Source organism: Bos indicus x Bos taurus, chromosome 13, assembly GCF_003369695.1.
Source record: "Bos indicus x Bos taurus breed Angus x Brahman F1 hybrid chromosome 13, Bos_hybrid_MaternalHap_v2.0, whole genome shotgun sequence".
NCBI classification, from domain to species: domain Eukaryota; kingdom Metazoa; phylum Chordata; class Mammalia; order Artiodactyla; family Bovidae; genus Bos; species Bos indicus x Bos taurus.
Genome location: NC_040088.1, coordinates 17,377,052 through 17,396,860, shown reverse-complemented (window position 1 = coordinate 17,396,860; position 19,809 = coordinate 17,377,052). Strand labels below are relative to the sequence as shown.

The following is a 19,809-nucleotide window of genomic DNA, read 5'->3' as shown; positions in this document are numbered from 1 at the left end:
TCCAAATAGGAAAAGGAGTACATCAAGGCTGTATATTGTCACCCTGCTTATTTAACTTATATGCAGAGCCCAGAGAAACGCTGGGCTGGCGGAAGCACAAGCTGGAATCAAGATTGCCAGGAGAAATATCAATAACCTCATATATGCAGATGATACCACCCTTATGGCAGAAAGTGAAGAGGAACTAAAAAGCCTCTTGATGAAAGTGAAAGAGGAGAGTGAAAAAGTTGGCTTAAAGCTCAACATTCAGAAAACGAAGATCATGGCATCTGGTCCCATCACTTCATGGGAAACAGATGGGGAAACAGTGTCAGACTTTATTTTTTTGGGCTCCAAAATTACTGCAGATGGTGACTCCAGCCATGAAATTAAAAGACGCTTACTTCTTGGAAGAAAAGTTATGACCAACCTAGATAGCATATTGAAAAGCAGAGACATTACTTTGCCAACAAAGGTCCGTCTAGTCAAGGCTATGGTTTTTCCAGTGGTCATGTATGGATGTGAAAGTTGGACTGTGAAGAAAGCTGAGTGCTGAAGAATTGATGCTTTTGAACTGTGGTGTTGGAGAAGATTCTTGAGAGTCCCTTGGACTGCAAGGAGATCCAACCAGTCCATTCTAAAGGAGATCAATCCTGGGTGTTCTTTGGAAGGACTGATGCTAAAGCTGAAACTCCAATACTCTGGCCACCTCATGAGAAGCGTTGACTCATTGGAAAAGACTCTGATGCTGGGAGGGATTAGGAGCAGGAGGAGTAGGGGATGACAGAGGATGAGATGGTTGGATGGCATCACTGATTCGACTGACATGAGTTTGGGTGGACTCCAGGAGTTGGTGATGGACAGGGAGGGCTGGCGTGCTGCAATTCATGGGGTCACAGAGTCGGACACAACTGAGTGACTGAAACGAACTAAACTGAACCTGGAACAAAGTTTATCAGAGTGTTTGAAAACAAACAAAAGAGCCTTAATGCTACTGCTACTGCTAAGTCACTTCAGTCATGTCAGACTCTGTGAGACCCCATAGACAGCAGCCCACCAGGCTCCCCCGTCCCTGGGATTCTCCAGACAAGAACACTGGAGTGGGTTGCCATTTCCTTCTCCAACGCATGAAAGTGAAAAGTGAAAGTGAAATCGCTCAGTCGTGTCCGACTCCTAGCAACCCCATGGACTGCAGCCAGGCTCTTCCGTCCATGGGATTTGCCAGGCAAGAGTACTAGAGTGGGTTGCCATTGCCAGGACTGATATCACTTAAACTATGAATGTGATTTTTTTAAACTAAATTAAAATACAAAGTAAACTTCACAGCTTTCAAAAGTTTTTGTTTCATTGAAAATCTATTACAAAGAATACAGTACTCCAAAAAAGCATATGAAAGATGCTCAACATCATTAGACATTAGGGAAATACAAATCAAAACCATGATGAGACAGCACTTCATGGGCACTTGACTATTAAAAAAAAAAAACCGATAAGAATTTCCTTGGTAGTCCAGTGGTTAAGAATCTGCTGCCAATGCAGGGGACACAGGTTTGATCCCTAATCTGGAAATATACCACATACTGCAGGGCAACTAAGCCCATGCACCACAATTACTGAGCCTATGGTCTACAGCATGGGAGCCACAACTAATGAGCCCGTGCTCCCCAACAAAAGCCACTGCAATGAGAAGCCCGCATACCACAGTTCGAGAGTAGCCCCTGCTCACCTCAACTAGAGAAAGCTTGTGCAGCAACGAAGACCCAGCAGAACCATAAATAAATAAACAAATAAGTAAATCTTAAAAAAAAAAAGGTGGATAATAAGTGTTGACAAGATGTGGATAAATTGGAATCTTCATAGAATGACTAGTGTACAGTCACTTTGAAAAACAGCTTGATAGCTCCTCAAAAGGTTAACCAGAGTTACCACAGGACACAGCAATCCTTATACATACATCTAAGAGAAATGAGAAATACGTCTACATAAAAAGCTGTACACATTCATAGCAACATTATTCATAAGAGTCCAAAGTGGAAACAACTCAAATGTCCATCAACCAAAAAATTAATAAAATGTTTATATCCACGCAATGGAAAATTATTCAGTCATAGAAAGGAATAAAATGCTGATACTGCTACAACATGGATGAACCTTAAAAACATTATGCTAAGTTAAAGAAGCCAATCACAAAGAAATATCATATACTGTATGATTCTATTTATAGGAAATGTCCAAGATAGGCAAAAAGACAGAAAGTGGATTAGTGGTTGCCAGAGGAAGGGGATTTAGTGGGGGTATAACACGTGAATGCTAATGAGTATGAGGGTATCTTTTTTGGGGTGATGAAAATGTTCTAAAATTGTAGTCAGTATGTGAATATATTAAAAACTGTTGAGCTATATATTTTAAATGGATATGTGGATTATATCTCAACAGGACTGTTAAAAAAAAATGCTACTCCAAAAAGGATACAGTGAAATATGCTAGAAGTATTAGTAATTACCTTCCAAAAGGCAACTTGGCAACATGAATATAAAGTCTTAAAAACACTCAATTCTTTCATCCAAAAATTGCTTTTTATGAGAATCTAAGGAGAGAGTCAAAGATATAGGCAAAAATATTTATACAAAGATGGATATCATACTATCCTATGACAGTTTTTTTTCTTTTTTTAATAAGTAATGTACATAATTACAAAATTTCAAAGGTACTGAAGGATACATGATGGAAAGTATCTCTCCTTGTCCATCACCTCCCTCCCAGTTTTTTTCCACTAAAGCAACCAACTTTGCCTTAGTGACTAATTATATCTTCCCCATCCAGGGACTGAACCTGGCTCTCCTACACTGCAAGCAGATTCTTTACTACTGAGCCAGAGAAAATCACAATTATATTGTTACTAGTTTCTTATTTATCCTTGCAGAACTTTTTAGGGTATTTATGAATACACACCTAATTAAATACTTTTTCCCCACTCAAATGAAACAATACTACCTACAATAGATATTCTATACTTCTCTTTTTTCCTATAATTTTGGAGATCATTTCCTCTCAGTTCACATGAACGTCCTTCCATAATGTTAAGAGCTGGATTTTATTCCACTATATGGATGTGCCATAAATGTATCTAAGCATTCCCTTTTCTCTTTTAAACTTTTTTATTTTGAAATAGCATCAAACTTACAGAAAAGTTGCAAGAATTGTATACAAGAACTTCTTTATTCAACAGTATTCACCAATTTTGCATTTTGCATATTTGCTTTGTCATCCATCTCTCTTTATGTTATTTATGTGTATACAGATCTTCCTCGATTTACAAATGGGGTTACAGGATATAACCTGTAACCCTACTGTAAGTTGAAAATATAAGTTGAAAATGCATTTAATATACCTAAACCTACTGAACATCACAACTTGGCCTAGCCTACCTCAAACATGCTCAGATGCTTACATTAGCCTACAGTTGGGTAAAATCATCTAACAAAAAGCCTATTTTATTAAAAAAAAAAAAAGTGTTGGCTATCTCACATAATTTAACAAATACTCTACTGAAAGTGAAAAACAGAATGGCTGTGAGACAGAATGGTTGTAAATGTACTGGTTGCTTACCCTGCTGATTGCATGGCTTACTGGGAGCTATGACTCACCCTGCCAGCAAAAACCAAGTACAGAGAAAAGATGGTAATATGGAACATATGTCCCAATAGTGGCACACCATCTATTTTTAAGGGTACTCAAAAGGCAAAAAAGAAAATTACTTTGTAAAAAATTAATATCAATGTTTCAATTAAAATTACGAAAAGTAATTTTTCATTCAGGTTCTAATAAATATGAAAATTATGAGTGAATGAAAATAATCTTGATTTAAATCACAAGTTACTAAAAAACTTGTAAAAAATAAGGAAAAATTACTTCTCACTACTTAATGAGGCTCAGACAGCTGCTTTATTAAGAATTTAAAATTCAAATTATAAAACAGATACTAATATTTAACACTATTAATAGCAGAACAAATTTTTACATAAAACTTTTTTTTGGGGGGGGCAGCACCTCATGTCTTACAGGATCTTAGTTCCCTGACCAGGGATTAAACCCAGGCCTTTTGTAGTGAGAGTGCATAGTCCTAACCACTGGACAGACAGGGAATTCCCACATGAAACTTTCTTTTTAAGTTGGAAATTGCTTAGGCTAATTTTTTTTTGTAAACTGAAGTTGAATTAAAGATACAATTTAAGAGAAGACACACTAATGTATATTTGTTTACTGATACATAAGTAATACAGCATGGACTTCAGAGGCTCTGCCACTTAGGTATATAACCACTGGATATAATTTAACCTCTTGGTGACTTGGCTTCCTCATTTTTAAAATGAGATTTATTTGATAGGATTACTGTGAGGATTAAATGAATAAAGATATGTAAACTATTAGCACATAATATCTGGCACACAGGTAAATCAATAAAAATCTTCTAGTTTTACAGGTATATGTATGAATCTATACTTCTACAGTATTTTGCAGTATGATTTAGCAATATTTGATGCATATTTTCCCAAGGCTATAAAGATCTACATAGTCACTTAAAATTAGTGACTTCCCTGGTGGTCCAGTGGTGAAGAATCCACCTTCCAAACGTAGGGGATGGGTCTGACCCCTGGTTGGGGAGCTGAGATCCCACGTGCCATAAAGCCGCCAAGCCCGCACACTGCAGCTACTGAGGCCACAGGCACTGGCACCTGTGGTCCCAGTGAGGAGTCCTTGTGCTGCAACTACAGAAGCCGACGAGCGGCAACAAGGACCCAGAATAGCCGAAAAAGAGAAAAAACGTTACTGCGTCAAGTAATAAAACTAGAATAGAGATGTTAGATTATAGAAAATTATTGTATCAGGATTAATTTTGTTGACGTGGATAACTGTACTATAGATATTTAAGGAAATACATACTGAAATATTTAGGGGTATAGGGCTATAATGGATGCTACTTAAATTGAAGTAGTTGAGGAAAATATATTATTTAAGGGAAAAAGATTAAATGATAAAGCAAATGGAGTAAAATGTCACTAAAAGGTGAGTCTAGGTCAAGGGTGTATGGATGGTCTTTGTAATTTTCTTATTTTTGCAACTTTTCTGAAAGCTTCAAATTATTCTCAAACTTAAAATATTAATGGAAAAAATCATAGATAAAAAGACTTAGTAATATTCCTGGCAGTACAGAAGTTAAGACTTTATGCTTCCAATGCAGGGGGCACAGGTTCCCACCTGCTGCATGGTGCAGCCAAAATAAAAAAAACACCCAAAAACAAAACCTCTATGCCTGTAATGCCTGTGGTGATAGTTACACAACTCTGTAAAAAATACCCCAAATCACTGAATTGTACAAGTAAGTAAATTATATGACTTATAAATTGTAACTCAATTAAAAAAAAAGATTTAGAACAGGGCCTTTGGTTGAAGTTAGAATTTGAGGAAGAAAGTCAGAGAAAGAATGTGAGAACTAGGAAAAAAATGTGAGAACTGTAAAAAAAAAAAACCTTAGAATGGGATGAAACTAAATGATTTAAAATGAAGAGAAATTAAATTCTAAAGTTAAATTCAGGACTTATAAAGTAATGTTTGAAAAATCAAAGTGCTTTACCTTAATTTAGCTGAACGTAGTATTCTGGTAAGTGAAACGCAATTTCCTTCCATGATACCCTTCCCAACTGTGGGAATGATGCTTTTGCGGCAAGCAACATACAACGAACACGCCAACCAGTGTATAACCTCTCCCTGGCAGGCAAAAGATAAAACAGCAAAATGGATATATTTCGTTAGAACACTTGAATTCTAGACTCAAAAGAGATCTTAGGATTATCTGGTCTAATTTTCATACTGTATTAACAGGCGAGAGAAGTGAGGCTATTTGCCCAAGGTCAGAAAGCTTAGTTGGTAGCAAAAATGGGTATAAAATTCCTTACTCTCAGTCCTGTGTAACATGGTAAATTGATATTAATCTAAATATAGATCTCTCATCTATACCCCAAATCTAATATTACTGAAAAAGTTCTCAATTTCTCAGCATTAGCTTTTTCAGTATTATAACACCAGTCATGGCTTTGATGATGTGGAAGTTCCTTTCTATCATTTTGTTTCTTTTTTAATCACTTAGGCAGAGAAAAGGAAAGAACAGAGTAGAATCATGGCAAAAGAATCACACATATAAAAACTAATACCTATCGTGTTCAACATAAAGGAGATTGTCAGTTTTGTGAGGTAGAAATTGGGGGAATTATTTACCCTAATCTTTAAAACAGTCTAAGTATGGCTCTCTATCTTAGCAGATATTTCAATTTGCAATGCTACAAAAAAGGTGACATTTGAGAATTCAACACTAGACTTGAGCTATTGAAGCTAGATTCACTTTATGACTTCATTGCTGAGCTTTACATGAAATTAAGAACTAGCCACAAATCTCATACCATAACACAATACTGTAGTGCAGATCCTCTTTAAGACCAGACTCTAGCAGAATAAAAATGACTAATAAAGATTTCCTGCAATAATCCAAAAGGAGTGAGCAGAAATTGGTAGCTACTAATAAATCTAAGACCCAGTGTTCCTGCCCTAAAGTAGTGAAAAGTCTTAATTGCTTGAGGCAGGTAAGCTTAAGGTTGAATACTTTTAGAAGCCTTGATTAACGAATTGTGTGGGTATAACACCCAAGTATTATAGAGCTTTTGGATACAGGCTACTAGACGAAAACACGATTAATATAGAGAAACTTTAAGAACCAAAATTACTACTTTGACTTTTTTTCTAAAAATAAAAAGCACCTATAGTATTTAAATTAGTTTCTTGATACTAGGCCTTCAAAATACAAAAACACTCTGACCTTATAAAACTCCAAGTGTAGAACTAAGAGAAACAGATACTGTTACCTATAACTGGTGAGATACACGTTTTAAGAATTGAAAATAAAGTGTTATGGGAGAATATAGTGTAGTGAGCAACTGATTTTGACTGGGGGGTCACAGAAGGGTTCACAGAGGGAGACAAAAGTAGTAAGTGGTGATAAATCACCAAAATGTACGGGTGAAGTGGGGTGGGTAATCAGGAGCTTGTCAGGTAGACTAGAGGGGATAGGGATTGGGCAGAGGGGTTCTTAGGAAGCAGTAGATACATGAAAATGCCTTTCACCAAAAACAAAGCAACAAAGAAGAGGAAAATAAAACACTTTAGATAGAATAAACACAAAATCTTAATTCAACACAATTGTGAATTAAGTCAAACATTAAGATATCCTGATCAACTCTGCCTAACTGGAGATTCGGCTCTTAAACTTTCCCTGGAGTGGGGAGTGAAGTTTCCAGGCAGAGGGACTGGCATGGAGAAAGTTAGGAGCAAGCTAGGCATATTCAAGAATCTGAAAGAGGCGCCTAGTTTAATGCCTTCAATACAGTCTACACTCAGCAATGCGCATTCAATGAGAGACTAAATGAAGACTTGGGATGTCAGAAACGCTTTCTCTGGCTTCTAAAAAGTGTGTTTTCAATCGAGAGGCTGTAAGTTATAATCTCCCTTACTTTCTCCTCCTTTCCTCAGCTTTCCAGTCGTGTCACCCGAGATGCAGATGACTGTCCTTAATCCAGTCTATCCAGTCCTACCCTGGAGACAAACAAGAGTCTCTCTTCTTCTCCCTCATATACTGACACACACATACACAGTCAACTCCAAATTTCCAACTCCATGCCTCTGAACTCAGCGATTAACTATTCTACTGGGTGATGAGTCAGAAGAACACTCCTCTTAGATCACAAAAACTTTTGATCATGAGGCCACTGCAAATATATTCCATCATAATTCTACCTCTATATTGGGCTTATGCTTGTTTGGGTTTCTGCGATGATTAGCAGAACGAACCTGGGCAACACAACCCTCCTGGTCTTGATACCTGGACAGCAGGATTAATACTCCCTGCCCTGTCGTGTCACAGAGCTGTTGTGAGAAGTTAACGCAAGAATGGTGGGGAAAATCTAATGATAGCTTACATTTTATTCTGTTCAGAGACAGACACTGTGTTTAGCGTCAAGACCATCTAATTATCCCCGTCTGAGAGAGGAGGAATCTGGGGCCCAGAGATAAGCCTTGTGTGCACAATTGGCTCTGATGAAATAGCTGTGTCGCGGCAATACGGCAAAAAAGTAACCCACATTTCGGGCCGGCAGGGTAGAGAGATTATGGCTTAGACTGAGTCTGGCTCCACCATTAACCGGGCGACCTTGGGCTTAACCTCTCTGGGATTCAGCTTCCTCATCTGTGTAATGGGGATCACAGAACATAGTCAAAGGGTTGTGGAGAGAACCAAGTAAGACGACACATCTAAAGCGCTGGGCAGCGGTGTCTTGGCACACAAGTCATTCCGGCTTTTATCGTTATGGTATTTGCTTCTCAAATGGACTTAAGGGCAGTCTCAAGACGTCTGTGGCGCTGGTCTGAAGACCAGGGGACGACCTCTGAGTGGAGTGTGACCTTGGAAAAGCCACTCCTTTTCCGGACTTGTTTCCCGCCTCAAAATAAATGGAGAAATGGGATCTATACCCTCCCTTCCAGCTTCGCACTCCTCGGCGCCCGCCAGGGCAGAGACCCTTCCCGGTGGGGAAACTCCCACCGCCCCACAGGGTGGGGTAGGGGCGGGGCGGGGGTGGGGTCTGGCGAGCTCGGTCCCGCCGCCCCACCTGCCGCCGCTCACCTCTAGGCTGTAGTTGCCCCGGATGGCAGTGAAGTCGTCCAGGGCTTCGGCCGCGCTCCCCTCGTCCAGGTTCAGCTCCTGGCACAGGGCCTGCAGCGCTTCCCCGGCCGCGGCGACCACTGCCGCCCCCTCGGCGTGGGGATCGTCCTCGTCCATCCCCTCAGGCCCGGCGGGCGGCGCGGTCACAGCCCCCCGGCTCCTTTCTCCCTCCTGGGCGCGCTACCCACAACCACCCGCGCGAAAAGCGCGCGAAAATCGGGAGCTGCAGGACGACGTCTCTTCTATGGTCTGCATCCGCGTTTCTCCTCTAAAAAGTCCGTTTCTCCTCCAGGGCTCCCAGCCGGCCCTCTCCGGATATGTCATAAGAAGACCGACTTCGGGGCCTAAAACACCTGAACTTGGCCCTTGGGGGGCAGCGGTGGACACAGCCGGCGGGGCAAATTGGTAGCGGAGGGATCGGCAGTTCGCGCGCAGGGTCTGCCGGGAGTTGTAGTCTGTATCCAGCTTTGGCGCCAGCGGCGCATCCCTTTCTTGGTGGCTCTGGTTCAGGCAGGGCTACCAATTGCGAGGTGGCCCCGTTCATCTTAGGAAGAAACGTCTTCTGCCCCGCCAACCCATGGGCCTCCCTGCCCCAGGACTCCAATCACAGTTTGATCGAGACTTGCTCTCTGAGTTAGGAAACGGAGGAGGGAACTGAAAAAAGTGATCCCACAGCATCAAGGGCAGGGGAGGGCCTCGTCGGATACTCCTCAGAGTCTCCAGCGCCTATAGAGCGGTCTTTTAGAATCACTGAGGAGTTGATGAGGTAAAGATATTAGCAGACACCTGTCCATCTCTTTTTGATGGCTAAACGAGGCTTGACCTGGGCTGAAAGAGCTGAGAGTAAGGGGCACTTCCTCAGCTCCCTGGGCCCTAGGAACTGGGACCCTGGAACCCAGTAAAAACTTGTCATTCCAGATTTAGGAATGGCCTGAGCATAAGCCTGAAGGCATGGAACTGGTCTGAAGGCTTACACTTCTGCTCCATCAAAAACCCCTTCTCCAGGAAGAGCCAGAATCTTTTAAAAAGGTAAATCAGAGCTCCTCAGTCCTTCACTCAAGATCCTTCAATAGATTCCTGTTGCTCTTAAAATAATTTACAAACTTCTTTCCATGGCCTATAAGGCCCCATGTGATCTGGTCCCACCTCATCTAGGGCATTGTCCCCTTTCTTAGGTATGTAATAAGTTCCAACCTGCTTTGTTTTGGAACCTTGGACATGCCAAACTGCCAAACTAATTATTACCTCAAAGCGTTTCTCACATGCTGGTCAAACAACCCCAAATACTCTACATGGGATCTTTGCTTGTCTGGCTCCTTCTCATCATCCAACAAAAAGTCACCTTGTCAAGCTTATCCCTGAGCACTGTATTTAAAATAGCTAACCGCATCTCTCCCCCTGACACACACGCACGCACGCACGCGCACACACACACGCACGCACGCGCGCGCGCGCGCGCGCACACACACACACACCTGTATCATTGTCTTCATAGCACCTTATTACTATCTGAAATTATCTTGTTTATTTGCTGGCTCTTCCTATTAAAACGTGAGTCGCGTGACAGCAGGAACCTTCTTTTTATGTTCAGTGTATTCCAGAGTTTATGGATTAGTGACTGGCATATTTGGCACTCAGTACTTAGTATGGTATGTTTAAAAATGACAAAGAGCCCATTGTTGCTTGGATGAGGGAAGGAGTCACCAGAGATGAAAACGAAGCAGGTCCAGTTAGGTTGCAAAGGATCTCAGAAGGGTAAAAAAGCATGGAGATTTTAATAAAAGGAGGTGAAGTCTGTGCAACCAGGTTCCTCTGGGTGTCACATATGGGTTAGTTGGGGGTAGAGAGCAGAGGTATGGAGATGGTGGGAGATGAGTCCAGCATAGATAGGAGCCCTTCTGCAGAGACAGCTCTGTCCTAGAGCTGAAAGGGGCCCTGCTGAAGAGGAGGAGTCTCCAATAACATAGGTTTCCCTTTGGGCTACGAAAGGTGATACTCTCAACTAGAACGGAGTATAACCAGACGGATAAGATCAGTTCTGGAACTGTTGTGTGTGGGATCCTAGAAGGTCGCCCCTCTCCCCTGAGCATTTTCCCAGTCTTCTACATTCCCCATACATAGGGAGGGCTGGGACTTGGGGACCAGCTGCAGTCTGGGTATCAAATGAGTAAAAACTCAAACTCCCTCCCCCAAACTCAAATGTGGTACTTCTAGCTCTGCTTTCTTCTAGCTGACTTCAGGACCATCTTATTATCTTCTGAAAGGGGTATTGGCATGTAGTGTCTGCATGGAGACTCACCTCCTATTAGATTTTTCAGCAAAGAAATGTCAGGATTAGTGGAGATGAAATGGATAAAGATTTTCCTGTACTGGATTTTTTTTTTTTTTTTTGCCGCAGCACTTGGCATTCAGGGTCTTAGTTCCCCGACCAGGGATCAAACCACTGGACTGCCAGGTAAGTCCCTAGATCATTTGTTTTCTAATTAAGCTGCTGTGCATCTGTTTTTAAGAGCTCCAGGAGTGGAGGCAGCCTGGACATGAAGATTTGGGAATTTTCAGGCAGTACCTGAAGTTAAGGGATCAGTTTTATATCACTCAGGGAGTGTGTTGGCACGAGAAGAGACTCAAGGGTAGACCCTCTAGGAGTACCAACATTTCAGCAATAGGCAAAATTTTAGGAGTGAATGAAAAGAGGAAAAAAAAAACTGTTCAGGAAGGTATAAGGAGGAGGAGCAGTATTTCAGAGGCCGGGAAAGAAGTACTCTATAGAGTCCAACACTACAGAGAATTCAGATAGGATGAGGAATTCAACGAAGACCTCCTATATTATCTTTCATATGATTTCAGTAACCTTTTCCAGAAGCAGCTGTCTTTAGCACAGTGGGAGTGGAAGCCAGATTACTGTGGTTGAGAGGCTGCTGGAAGGAAGGTCAAAAAGCTGGAATACAAAGTAAAAACTTGTCTTTACATAGTCTGGTGGAGGAGAGCCAAATGGAAGGGTATTTTCTAGGATTGGGAAACACAAGCATGTGAATAATCAGGGACAGGCAGAGACTGAAGATAAAGAGACCAGCGATGTAGCCAGGCCCTGGAGAAGGTGCCCAAGACGGGGATCTAGAGGCTGGTCTTCCTTTTCACAGCTCTTTTCTGGAAGGTTATCACTGCACATCTAGATTAAACAGACCTGAGAGGCACTCTGGTGAGTAGAAAATAGCAACATGCAATTGGGAGATGACAGTGGTAAAGGTTTGGATATTTCTTTGTTGAGAAGTATCCCTGGCTCTGTTAAACACAGACATCATGATTGGAATTTTTTGAAGAAAAGTGGAATAAAAATAAGACTACCCCATGGGGTCTTGGCTTTCATAGCTGGTCATGGACAAGATCATAAGAGCTGAGAGACCTCAAGTTTTTTGCCTTTGCCATAACTCATTAATCTCTTTTTTATCCAGATCTGAATTTCAGAGGGTCATTCTGGTCTTGAAAAGAAACCATTTTTATCCAGATCTGAATTTCAGAGGGTCATTCTGGTCTTGAAAAGAAACCAAGATAAAAGGAAACAGCTCTCAGGAATTATAAGCCAAAGAAAACCAGAGAGTCATTGCTGCATTTTTCATCTTTTTAGTCAGTAGTGGGGTTTCCAGTGAGTTGCGGTGTATGTACTATAAGGCCATTTCTTCTTTGCAGCTGAATGATTCTGATTTGTTTTTCTGCTTCATGCACACACACTAAGTCCTGAAAACCCTTCGTTTCTTCATTCCAAATATGTTTACTGAATGCCTACTATGTGCAAGATACTGATTCTTCTCTTGCTGTGACTTTCAGATCATCCAGGTTTGAACTGAGGGGCACTGCTGGCTTGAAAATGACCCAGAAACAAAAGACACACCTCTCTCAAAGGTCATCCACCAAACAAAAAATGAGAAACACTGCATGCTGGGTTTTTTTCCTCCTCCGGAGTGAGTCTGTGCTCTAACTTTGGATTTTCAATACGTTGTTATCCTGTCTATGTGAACCTCCCATTTTCCTCTCCTGTCTTTTGATTCATTTGATCTGTAACTCTTTACATTCAATTAACCGCTCACGTCTATGACGTTTCCTTTTGCCATGTGGTAATTCTCAGACTATCCTGAAATGAACTATTAGGAAGTACAAGCTTTGGAAATGAGGTCAAGATAAAAGGAAAAGGAAAATACTCTTGAGTTCCCTTCTTTCCCTTATGAAATAAAGCAGATTTAAACTGTACTCTCCCCCTACTCCCCTCTTTTGGACTGTTACCTGTGTCATTGGTTTTCAATAAACAGGACTGCCAAACTCACCAAAAAAAAAACCCAGCCCATGCTGTCCTTTTTGTTATCACTGACTCTCCTGCTCCTTCATCCCCTACACCTAATCACAAAATCTTGTGGATTCCTCCTCCACCAGATTTCTAGTTGTCTTTCAACATGTTATATTTTCTCTTCCAATCCATCTTATGTTTACTTACTAGTCCAGTCTTTCTCAAGCAGCATTTGTATCATGTCTCTTTCTCAAGACTCTTCAGGGCTTCACTATTACCAGTTGAATCAAATTTAGGTAGGTAAGCATTGATCCAGCCTCACCTTCATGTTTTTTTTTTTTTTTCTCTCTTCCCTTTTGTCAATATGCTCTCCCTGCTTTTTTCTCAGGGTACATGTTGGTTCTTTTTTTTTCGTTATTATCCAATGGCCTGCTGTGTTAACACTCAATTGAGCTTCTTTGACTAGAAAATGAATTATGGGTGGTGAGATAGATTTACTCTCCATTTCTGATCCAGATACGTCATGAAGGTTGTTTATATTTTAATCCCATAGTACCTGTATGATTAGCAGCCTCCCAGTTGTGGATTTAAAATTTCAGAGTTCCCTGGAGCATGTGTCAAGAGCCTGATTCAGACCTTTAGAGGCTCCAAGACTAAAAAGATTAGGATCTACAACCTCCCAAATATAATTCAAAATATAAACAATTCTAAACCCCAAAATAAGTGTAAGAAAGTACAACAAAGTTCTGATTATTTTCCCCAACATGACCATTTCATTTTGTAATTCTTTCCCCTCCAAAATTTTTTTGTCCCCCAGCTTTGCTCTAAGCAACAGGGATAGTCTGCCCTAAGCAACTACTTAGTTGGCACATGCCCCTCTTAGGAAAATCTACTCACCTCCTAACCTTTTAACAGACAAAAAAAAGCAGTTAATAGTTGTGGGGGAGGGGCAAGGCCTGACCTTGTCATTCTTAACTGTTGTTCCTCAAAGAAAAAGCTAAATTGATGGTCCTTTAGCTGGATCCTTAGAGAGAAATTAGAGCCTGCCCTGCTCACAAGGACAATTTATGTTTTATCTACCTCTTTCAGACTTTAGATAAGGAAACTAAAAACTGAAAAGCCCAATTTAACTTAAAAATGTTCATTCTAAGGGTTTCTCCACCAAAACCTGTGTCCTGGGCACTCAGTTCAGTCATGAGAAGAAATTTCAGAACAGCATTTTCTTTTAAGTTTTCCTCTAAGAGACTGTCCTGACATTGACTTCATTCTGTTGCTGCTGCTAAGTCGCTTCAGTCGTTTCCGACTCTGTGCAACCCCACAGACCACAGCCCACCAGGCTCCTGGGGTTCTCCAGGCAAGAACACTGGAGTGGGTTGCCATTTCCTTCTCCAATGCATGAAAGTGAAAAGTGAAAGTGAAGTCCCTCAGTCGCGTCTGACTCTCAGCGACCCCATGGACTGCAGCCTACCAGGTTCCTCCTTCCATGGGATTTTCCAGGCAAGAGTACTGGAGTGGGGTGCCATTGCCTTCTTGACTTCATTCTACTAGAACCAAAACTTAGGATCACTTTATTTTCCTCAATCTATACATACTTTGGTAACTCCTGCTCCATTGCATTCCCAGAAAAGTTGGAAAACTGAACATTAGTGAAAACCCACCCCAGGTATAAGCCTTTTAAGGAGAAGGTCTTGTTGGAAAAATTAAGCCATATGAGAGAGATGTATGTTACACCCAGAGATGGCAATAGCAAATAGTCTCAGCAAGACTATCCCTATTGCTTTCTGCCTCGTTTCAATTTCCTCATTCGATTTAGGGAAGTTGATATTTTTCTTTCTTCTTCAAAACAGCTAAGGCTATTACCTATGGAGCTACTGAAGAAAGTTCAGAGAATTGGAATCAAGAGTCTTGAGTCTAAGTCCTAGCACTATCACCTACTGATTCTGTGCTCTCTGGCTTTAACCTCTCTGAGTCTGTTTCCTCATCTGTAAAATGGCGATAACAATAATATCTAAATTACACAATCACTTCAAGGTAAAAAAAATAACATGAAAGTTCTATACAAAGAACAAGAATAACTACTGTTTCCTCGACTGCTTTTCTACTGCATCAGAAACAGGTGGATGCTTTACAATCAACTCTGATCCACTTTCTTTCCACATGCGTGTCATGTCTCGATCAGTATTACTGATTCTTAAATGTAGATTAACTGAGGTTGGGAATGTGTTCACTTAGAGCAAACAGAGTTTGTGCATCTGTATAAAATATCTGGAAAGATACATGAGAAAGTGGGAGCAGTAGTTGCTTAAGGGAAGAGAAATTTGAAAGTGGTGAGCTGAGAACAAAGTTACTTTTAGTGTGTTATCTTTTTGTATCTTAAACTTTGAACTTATGCCCAAAACTAAATAAAGAAAATGTATGCTATAAAATAAATAGACCATCACATATGTATACAGTGATACTTAAAATACTTTTTTTACTACTTGTTTTTATGGATAAACAGTTAATTAAAAACTGCTTCTAGGAACTTCTTAACATTTTATTTCAGAAATGATTTTTCTGTATATATGATTTAACACAGGGGTGAAGAATCATGAATTAATTTTCATATAAAATTGCAATATCTTTGCCAAGGTCTAAAGTTTGAAATGCAACACAAGAATGCAAAATCCAGGTGACTATAGACTATTTAAGGTGTTAAGTGAATTTGTAACTAAAGTAACAGACCAAAGGCTAATTTCTTGAGTGTAAAAAACTCATATGAATCAATGTGAAAAAGACAAATCTCAAAATGGGGGAAGGACTTGAATACAGTCTGCTGCTGCTGCTGCTATGTTGCTTCAGTCGTGTCCGACTCTATGTGACCCCATAGACAGTATCCCACCAGGCTTCCCCATCCTTGGCATTCTCCAGGCAAGAACACTGGAGTGGGTTGCCATTTCCTTCTCCAGTTCATGAAAGTGAAAGTGAAGTAGTTCAGTCGTGTCCGACTCTGAGCAACCCCAGGACTGCAGCCCACCAGGCTCCTCCATCCATGGGATTCTCCAGGCAAGAGTACTGGAGTGGGTTGCCATTTCCTTCTTGGGTGAATACAGTCTAGGTAAAGGAAATATAGATGGCATTTAGACATGAAAAGATGCTCAACTTTTCTAATAAGAGAAAATGTAAACTTAAGCCACTGAAAAGCCATTAAAAAAAAACACTCTGAAACTGGCAAAAATCCACAAGTTTGAAAATGCTTCAGTGACTCCCCATGTCATTCAGAGTGAAGCCCAACTCTTTGTCATGGTCTGTCACTTCACTTCCCTGTGTCTTCATTTGCTCCTCTCAGCTTTCTTACCCCACCCTGGTCATAGTGGCCTTCTTGTGGTTCCTTGACTAGCCTAGGGGACCCTGGAGCCTTAGGACTTAGAAATGGCTATTTCCTCTGCCCAGAATGTTCTTTCCCTAGATGTGCCTAACCACCTCCCTCACTTCCTTCAAGTCTTTGCTCAAATATTACCTTCTCAAGCCTAAAGAATCCATCTGCAATGCAGAAGACACAGGAGACTCAGGTTCAATCCCTGGGTCAGGAAGAGCCCCTGGAGGAGGAAATGGCAACCTGCTCCAGTATTCTTGCTTGAAAAATCCCATGGACAGGGGAGCCTGGCAGGCTACTGTCCAAAGGGTCACAAGGAGTTGGACACGACTGAAGTGATTTAGCATGACTGATACAGGAACACACATGCATTACCACTTTAATCTGTAATAAGACTAAACAGTTTTCTGAATTTTTGAAAAATACTGTATTTTAACTTCAAATAACCCCAACTGACTTAATATCCTGAGTTTAAAGAAGTACACTGAGGTTGGGGCTTTCATATAAAGAATCAGATGCAGAGATGAATATCTTGAGATTATTTTCAGATTCAATCATTTACTGATTTTGTTTCAACACAAGACTACTTTAATAATGTCTGCTTCATGCTTTTATTTCACTTTTGGCAGTGATAAGACCTAGGTGGTGGTATGATACTAATATTTCAAACATCTTAACAGGTTCTTTAGCAGCCATGATGCTGTGGCAGTTTCATTAACTGTCAAATAAGAAAAGCTTTGAAGGTCTGAGTTAGAAAATCCTTTTATAATTTAAAAAGATTTTCAATTATTTTAATAAAAATTTCTATTATTTGTATTAATAATGCAGGAGATGGAAATGACTGCCAGAAATTTTGGCTTAGAAATCTTAAAAAAAAAAAAACACAAAAAAACCCCAAACATGACAAGACTATTTAAAGCTCTAAAATAGGTTACCACAAAGGAAGTTGTAGAAATGTGTTTGGCCTAAAACCTGTTTGAAAAAAATTTTTTCATATTAAAATACTAAAATGCAATGTAATTGGTTGGCCAGACTTATAAATTCTAAGGGGTCTTGACCTAAAATGATAATCTGGACAGTAATACAATACAAAAACTCTTTAGAAATCACCAAGACAGCACTTCCCTGGTGGTCCAGGGGCAGTTCAGCGAGCCCGGTTTCAGTCCCTCGTCAGGAAATTAGATCTTGAAGGCTGCAACTAAAAAACCACATGCTGCAACACTGTGGGATCCAGTGTAGCCACATAAATATAGAAAAATAAATATACAAAAATAAGTATTAAAAAAATCACCAAGACTATTGCAGTGGAAACGTCCTTGGAAATACCAACTTCTTTAGTTTTAAGGTCACAACACATGAACTGCCTAGAAATTCTTTTCCTTCTTAGTGTTGTGCCCCTCTTGCCATAAAAGTGATTTCCTAAGATCAACTAATACATATTCTGAGCTTAAATTCAGCATTTAGTAGGTTTGGTTTAGTTGGCTGAAAGACTTCAATAAGAAGAAGAAAGAATACATATCTCAGTATAAGGAGGAAAAGTGATACTCAAAGTTTTAAAAAAGGCAAAATATAAAATAATAAAGACACAGTTGGGCTAGTAATGGATAACAAACAGTACATTTGAAAAGTATATGATGAAAATAAAGTCAAAATGATATTTAATTGTATGGAACTTTTTAATATGTATGCAACATATTACAACAAATTAAGTGTCCAGAAATATTTATTTTGTATATTTTTAAAATTCCATAAAAACATAAACCTATCTATGAAGAGAGCCTTATGTAAAAGTAATGGAGATATTTAGAATAAATAGACTTGTTCATACAATCACTATTAAGTGCTTCTTCAGCCCTTCCCAAACCACTGAGGTAGTTGAGTGAAGCGAAGTCCTCTCTTAATGGATACTTCTCTCTGTGGATTTTAACACAATAAACATAAATAAAATAGAATAAGCATTGTTGGGCTTGCTACTCCCTGTTAGTGGCATTACTCAGGCAATAAAATACCACCTGGAGGGCAACTCTAGGGTAAATGTGAGTGTAGAGGAAGGATTCACTCAACCTCTTATATGTCACTGGAGGTCTAAACTGCTTCCTAAATCTAAAAGATCTGTTCCCTGCAGTGAGACACAGATAGCTCATGAGATTAAACCAAGGACTCAGAAAATATTCAAGAATAATCACCACTTTTTGCTCTAACTCCACTCCTTACACTGTAGCATGTGCATTCGATCCCATTGGGGGGGCAAAAATAAGATGCACTAACTTTTAGGTAAGAAGTGTTCAAACTTTGTAATCTGAGGCTCAATAACATTTCACAACATTTGTTTGATTACATGAATTTCAGGCATGAATTCAACAACAGATGAACTATAGAGGAAATCTTTATTCACAGTGAAGGGAAACAGCACACTGGAGAGGAGCAGAGCAGACTGGCCAAGGATGTGGGTTTTCGAGCCAGAACTTGAGTTTGTGAATTTACTAATTGTGTGACCTTGGGCAAGTCACCTTCATGTTCTGTCCCTTAGCTTCCCCATCTGCCAAATGGAGATAATAATACATGGAGTGGTAATGAGGATTAAAAGAGTTAACCATACAATGTACTTAGATTCTGGTTTATTGTAAGCACTCAATATGCATTCAGATCAGATCAGATCAGATCAGTCGCTCAGTCATGCCCGACTCTTTGCGACCCCATGAATCGCAGCACGCCAGGCCTTCCTGTCCATCACCAACTCCCAGAGTTCACTCAGACTCACGTCCATCGAGTCCATGATGCCATTCAGCCATCTCATCCTCTGTCGTCCCCTTCTCCTCTTGCCCCCAATCCCTCCCAGCATCAGAGTCTTTTGCAATGAGTCAACTCTTCGCATGAGGTGGCCAAAGTACTGGAGTTTCAGCGTTAGCATCATTCCTTCCAAAGAAATCCCAGGGCTGATCTCCTTTAGGAAGGACTGGTTGGATCTCCTTGCAGTCCAAGGGACTCTCAAGAGTCTTCTCCAACAGCACAGTTCAAAAGCATCAAATCTTCAGTGCTCAGCCTTCTTCACAGTCCAACTCTCACATCCATACATGACCACAGGAAAAACCATAGCCTTGACTAGACGAACCTTTGTTGGCAAAGTAATGTCTCTGCTTTTGAATATGCTGTCTAGGTTGGTCATAACTTTCCTTCCAAGGAGTAAGTATCTTTTAATTTCATGGCTGCAGTCACCATCTGTAGTGATTTTGGAGCCCAGAAAAATAAAGTCTGACACTGTTTCCACTGTTTCCCCATCTATTTCCCATGAAGTGATGGGACCGGATGCCATGATCTTCGTTTTCTGAATGTTGAGCTTTAAGCCAACTTTTTCACTCTCCACTTTCACTTTCATCAAGAGGCTTTTGAGTTCTTCACTTTCTGCCATAAGGGTGGTGTCATCTGCAT

At 40.4% G+C, this 19,809-nt stretch overlaps 1 protein-coding gene across 1 annotated transcript in view; it reads right to left on the bottom strand.

Annotated features, from left to right (window-relative positions):
- The window catches only part of RBL1 (RB transcriptional corepressor like 1), a 60,434-nt gene extending 51,476 nt beyond the window's left edge, over nucleotides 1-8,958 (bottom strand). Inside the window, exons 1-2 of the mRNA XM_027558600.1 lie at nucleotides 8,708-8,958; nucleotides 5,615-5,748 (exon numbers count right to left, since the gene is read on the bottom strand). Of these exons, the coding sequence (XP_027414401.1) occupies nucleotides 5,615-5,748; nucleotides 8,708-8,863 (290 nt within the window). The 5' untranslated portion in view covers nucleotides 8,864-8,958. The remainder of the gene's footprint in view (nucleotides 1-5,614; nucleotides 5,749-8,707) is intronic.
- Nucleotides 8,959-19,809: the final 10,851 nt, after the last annotated feature.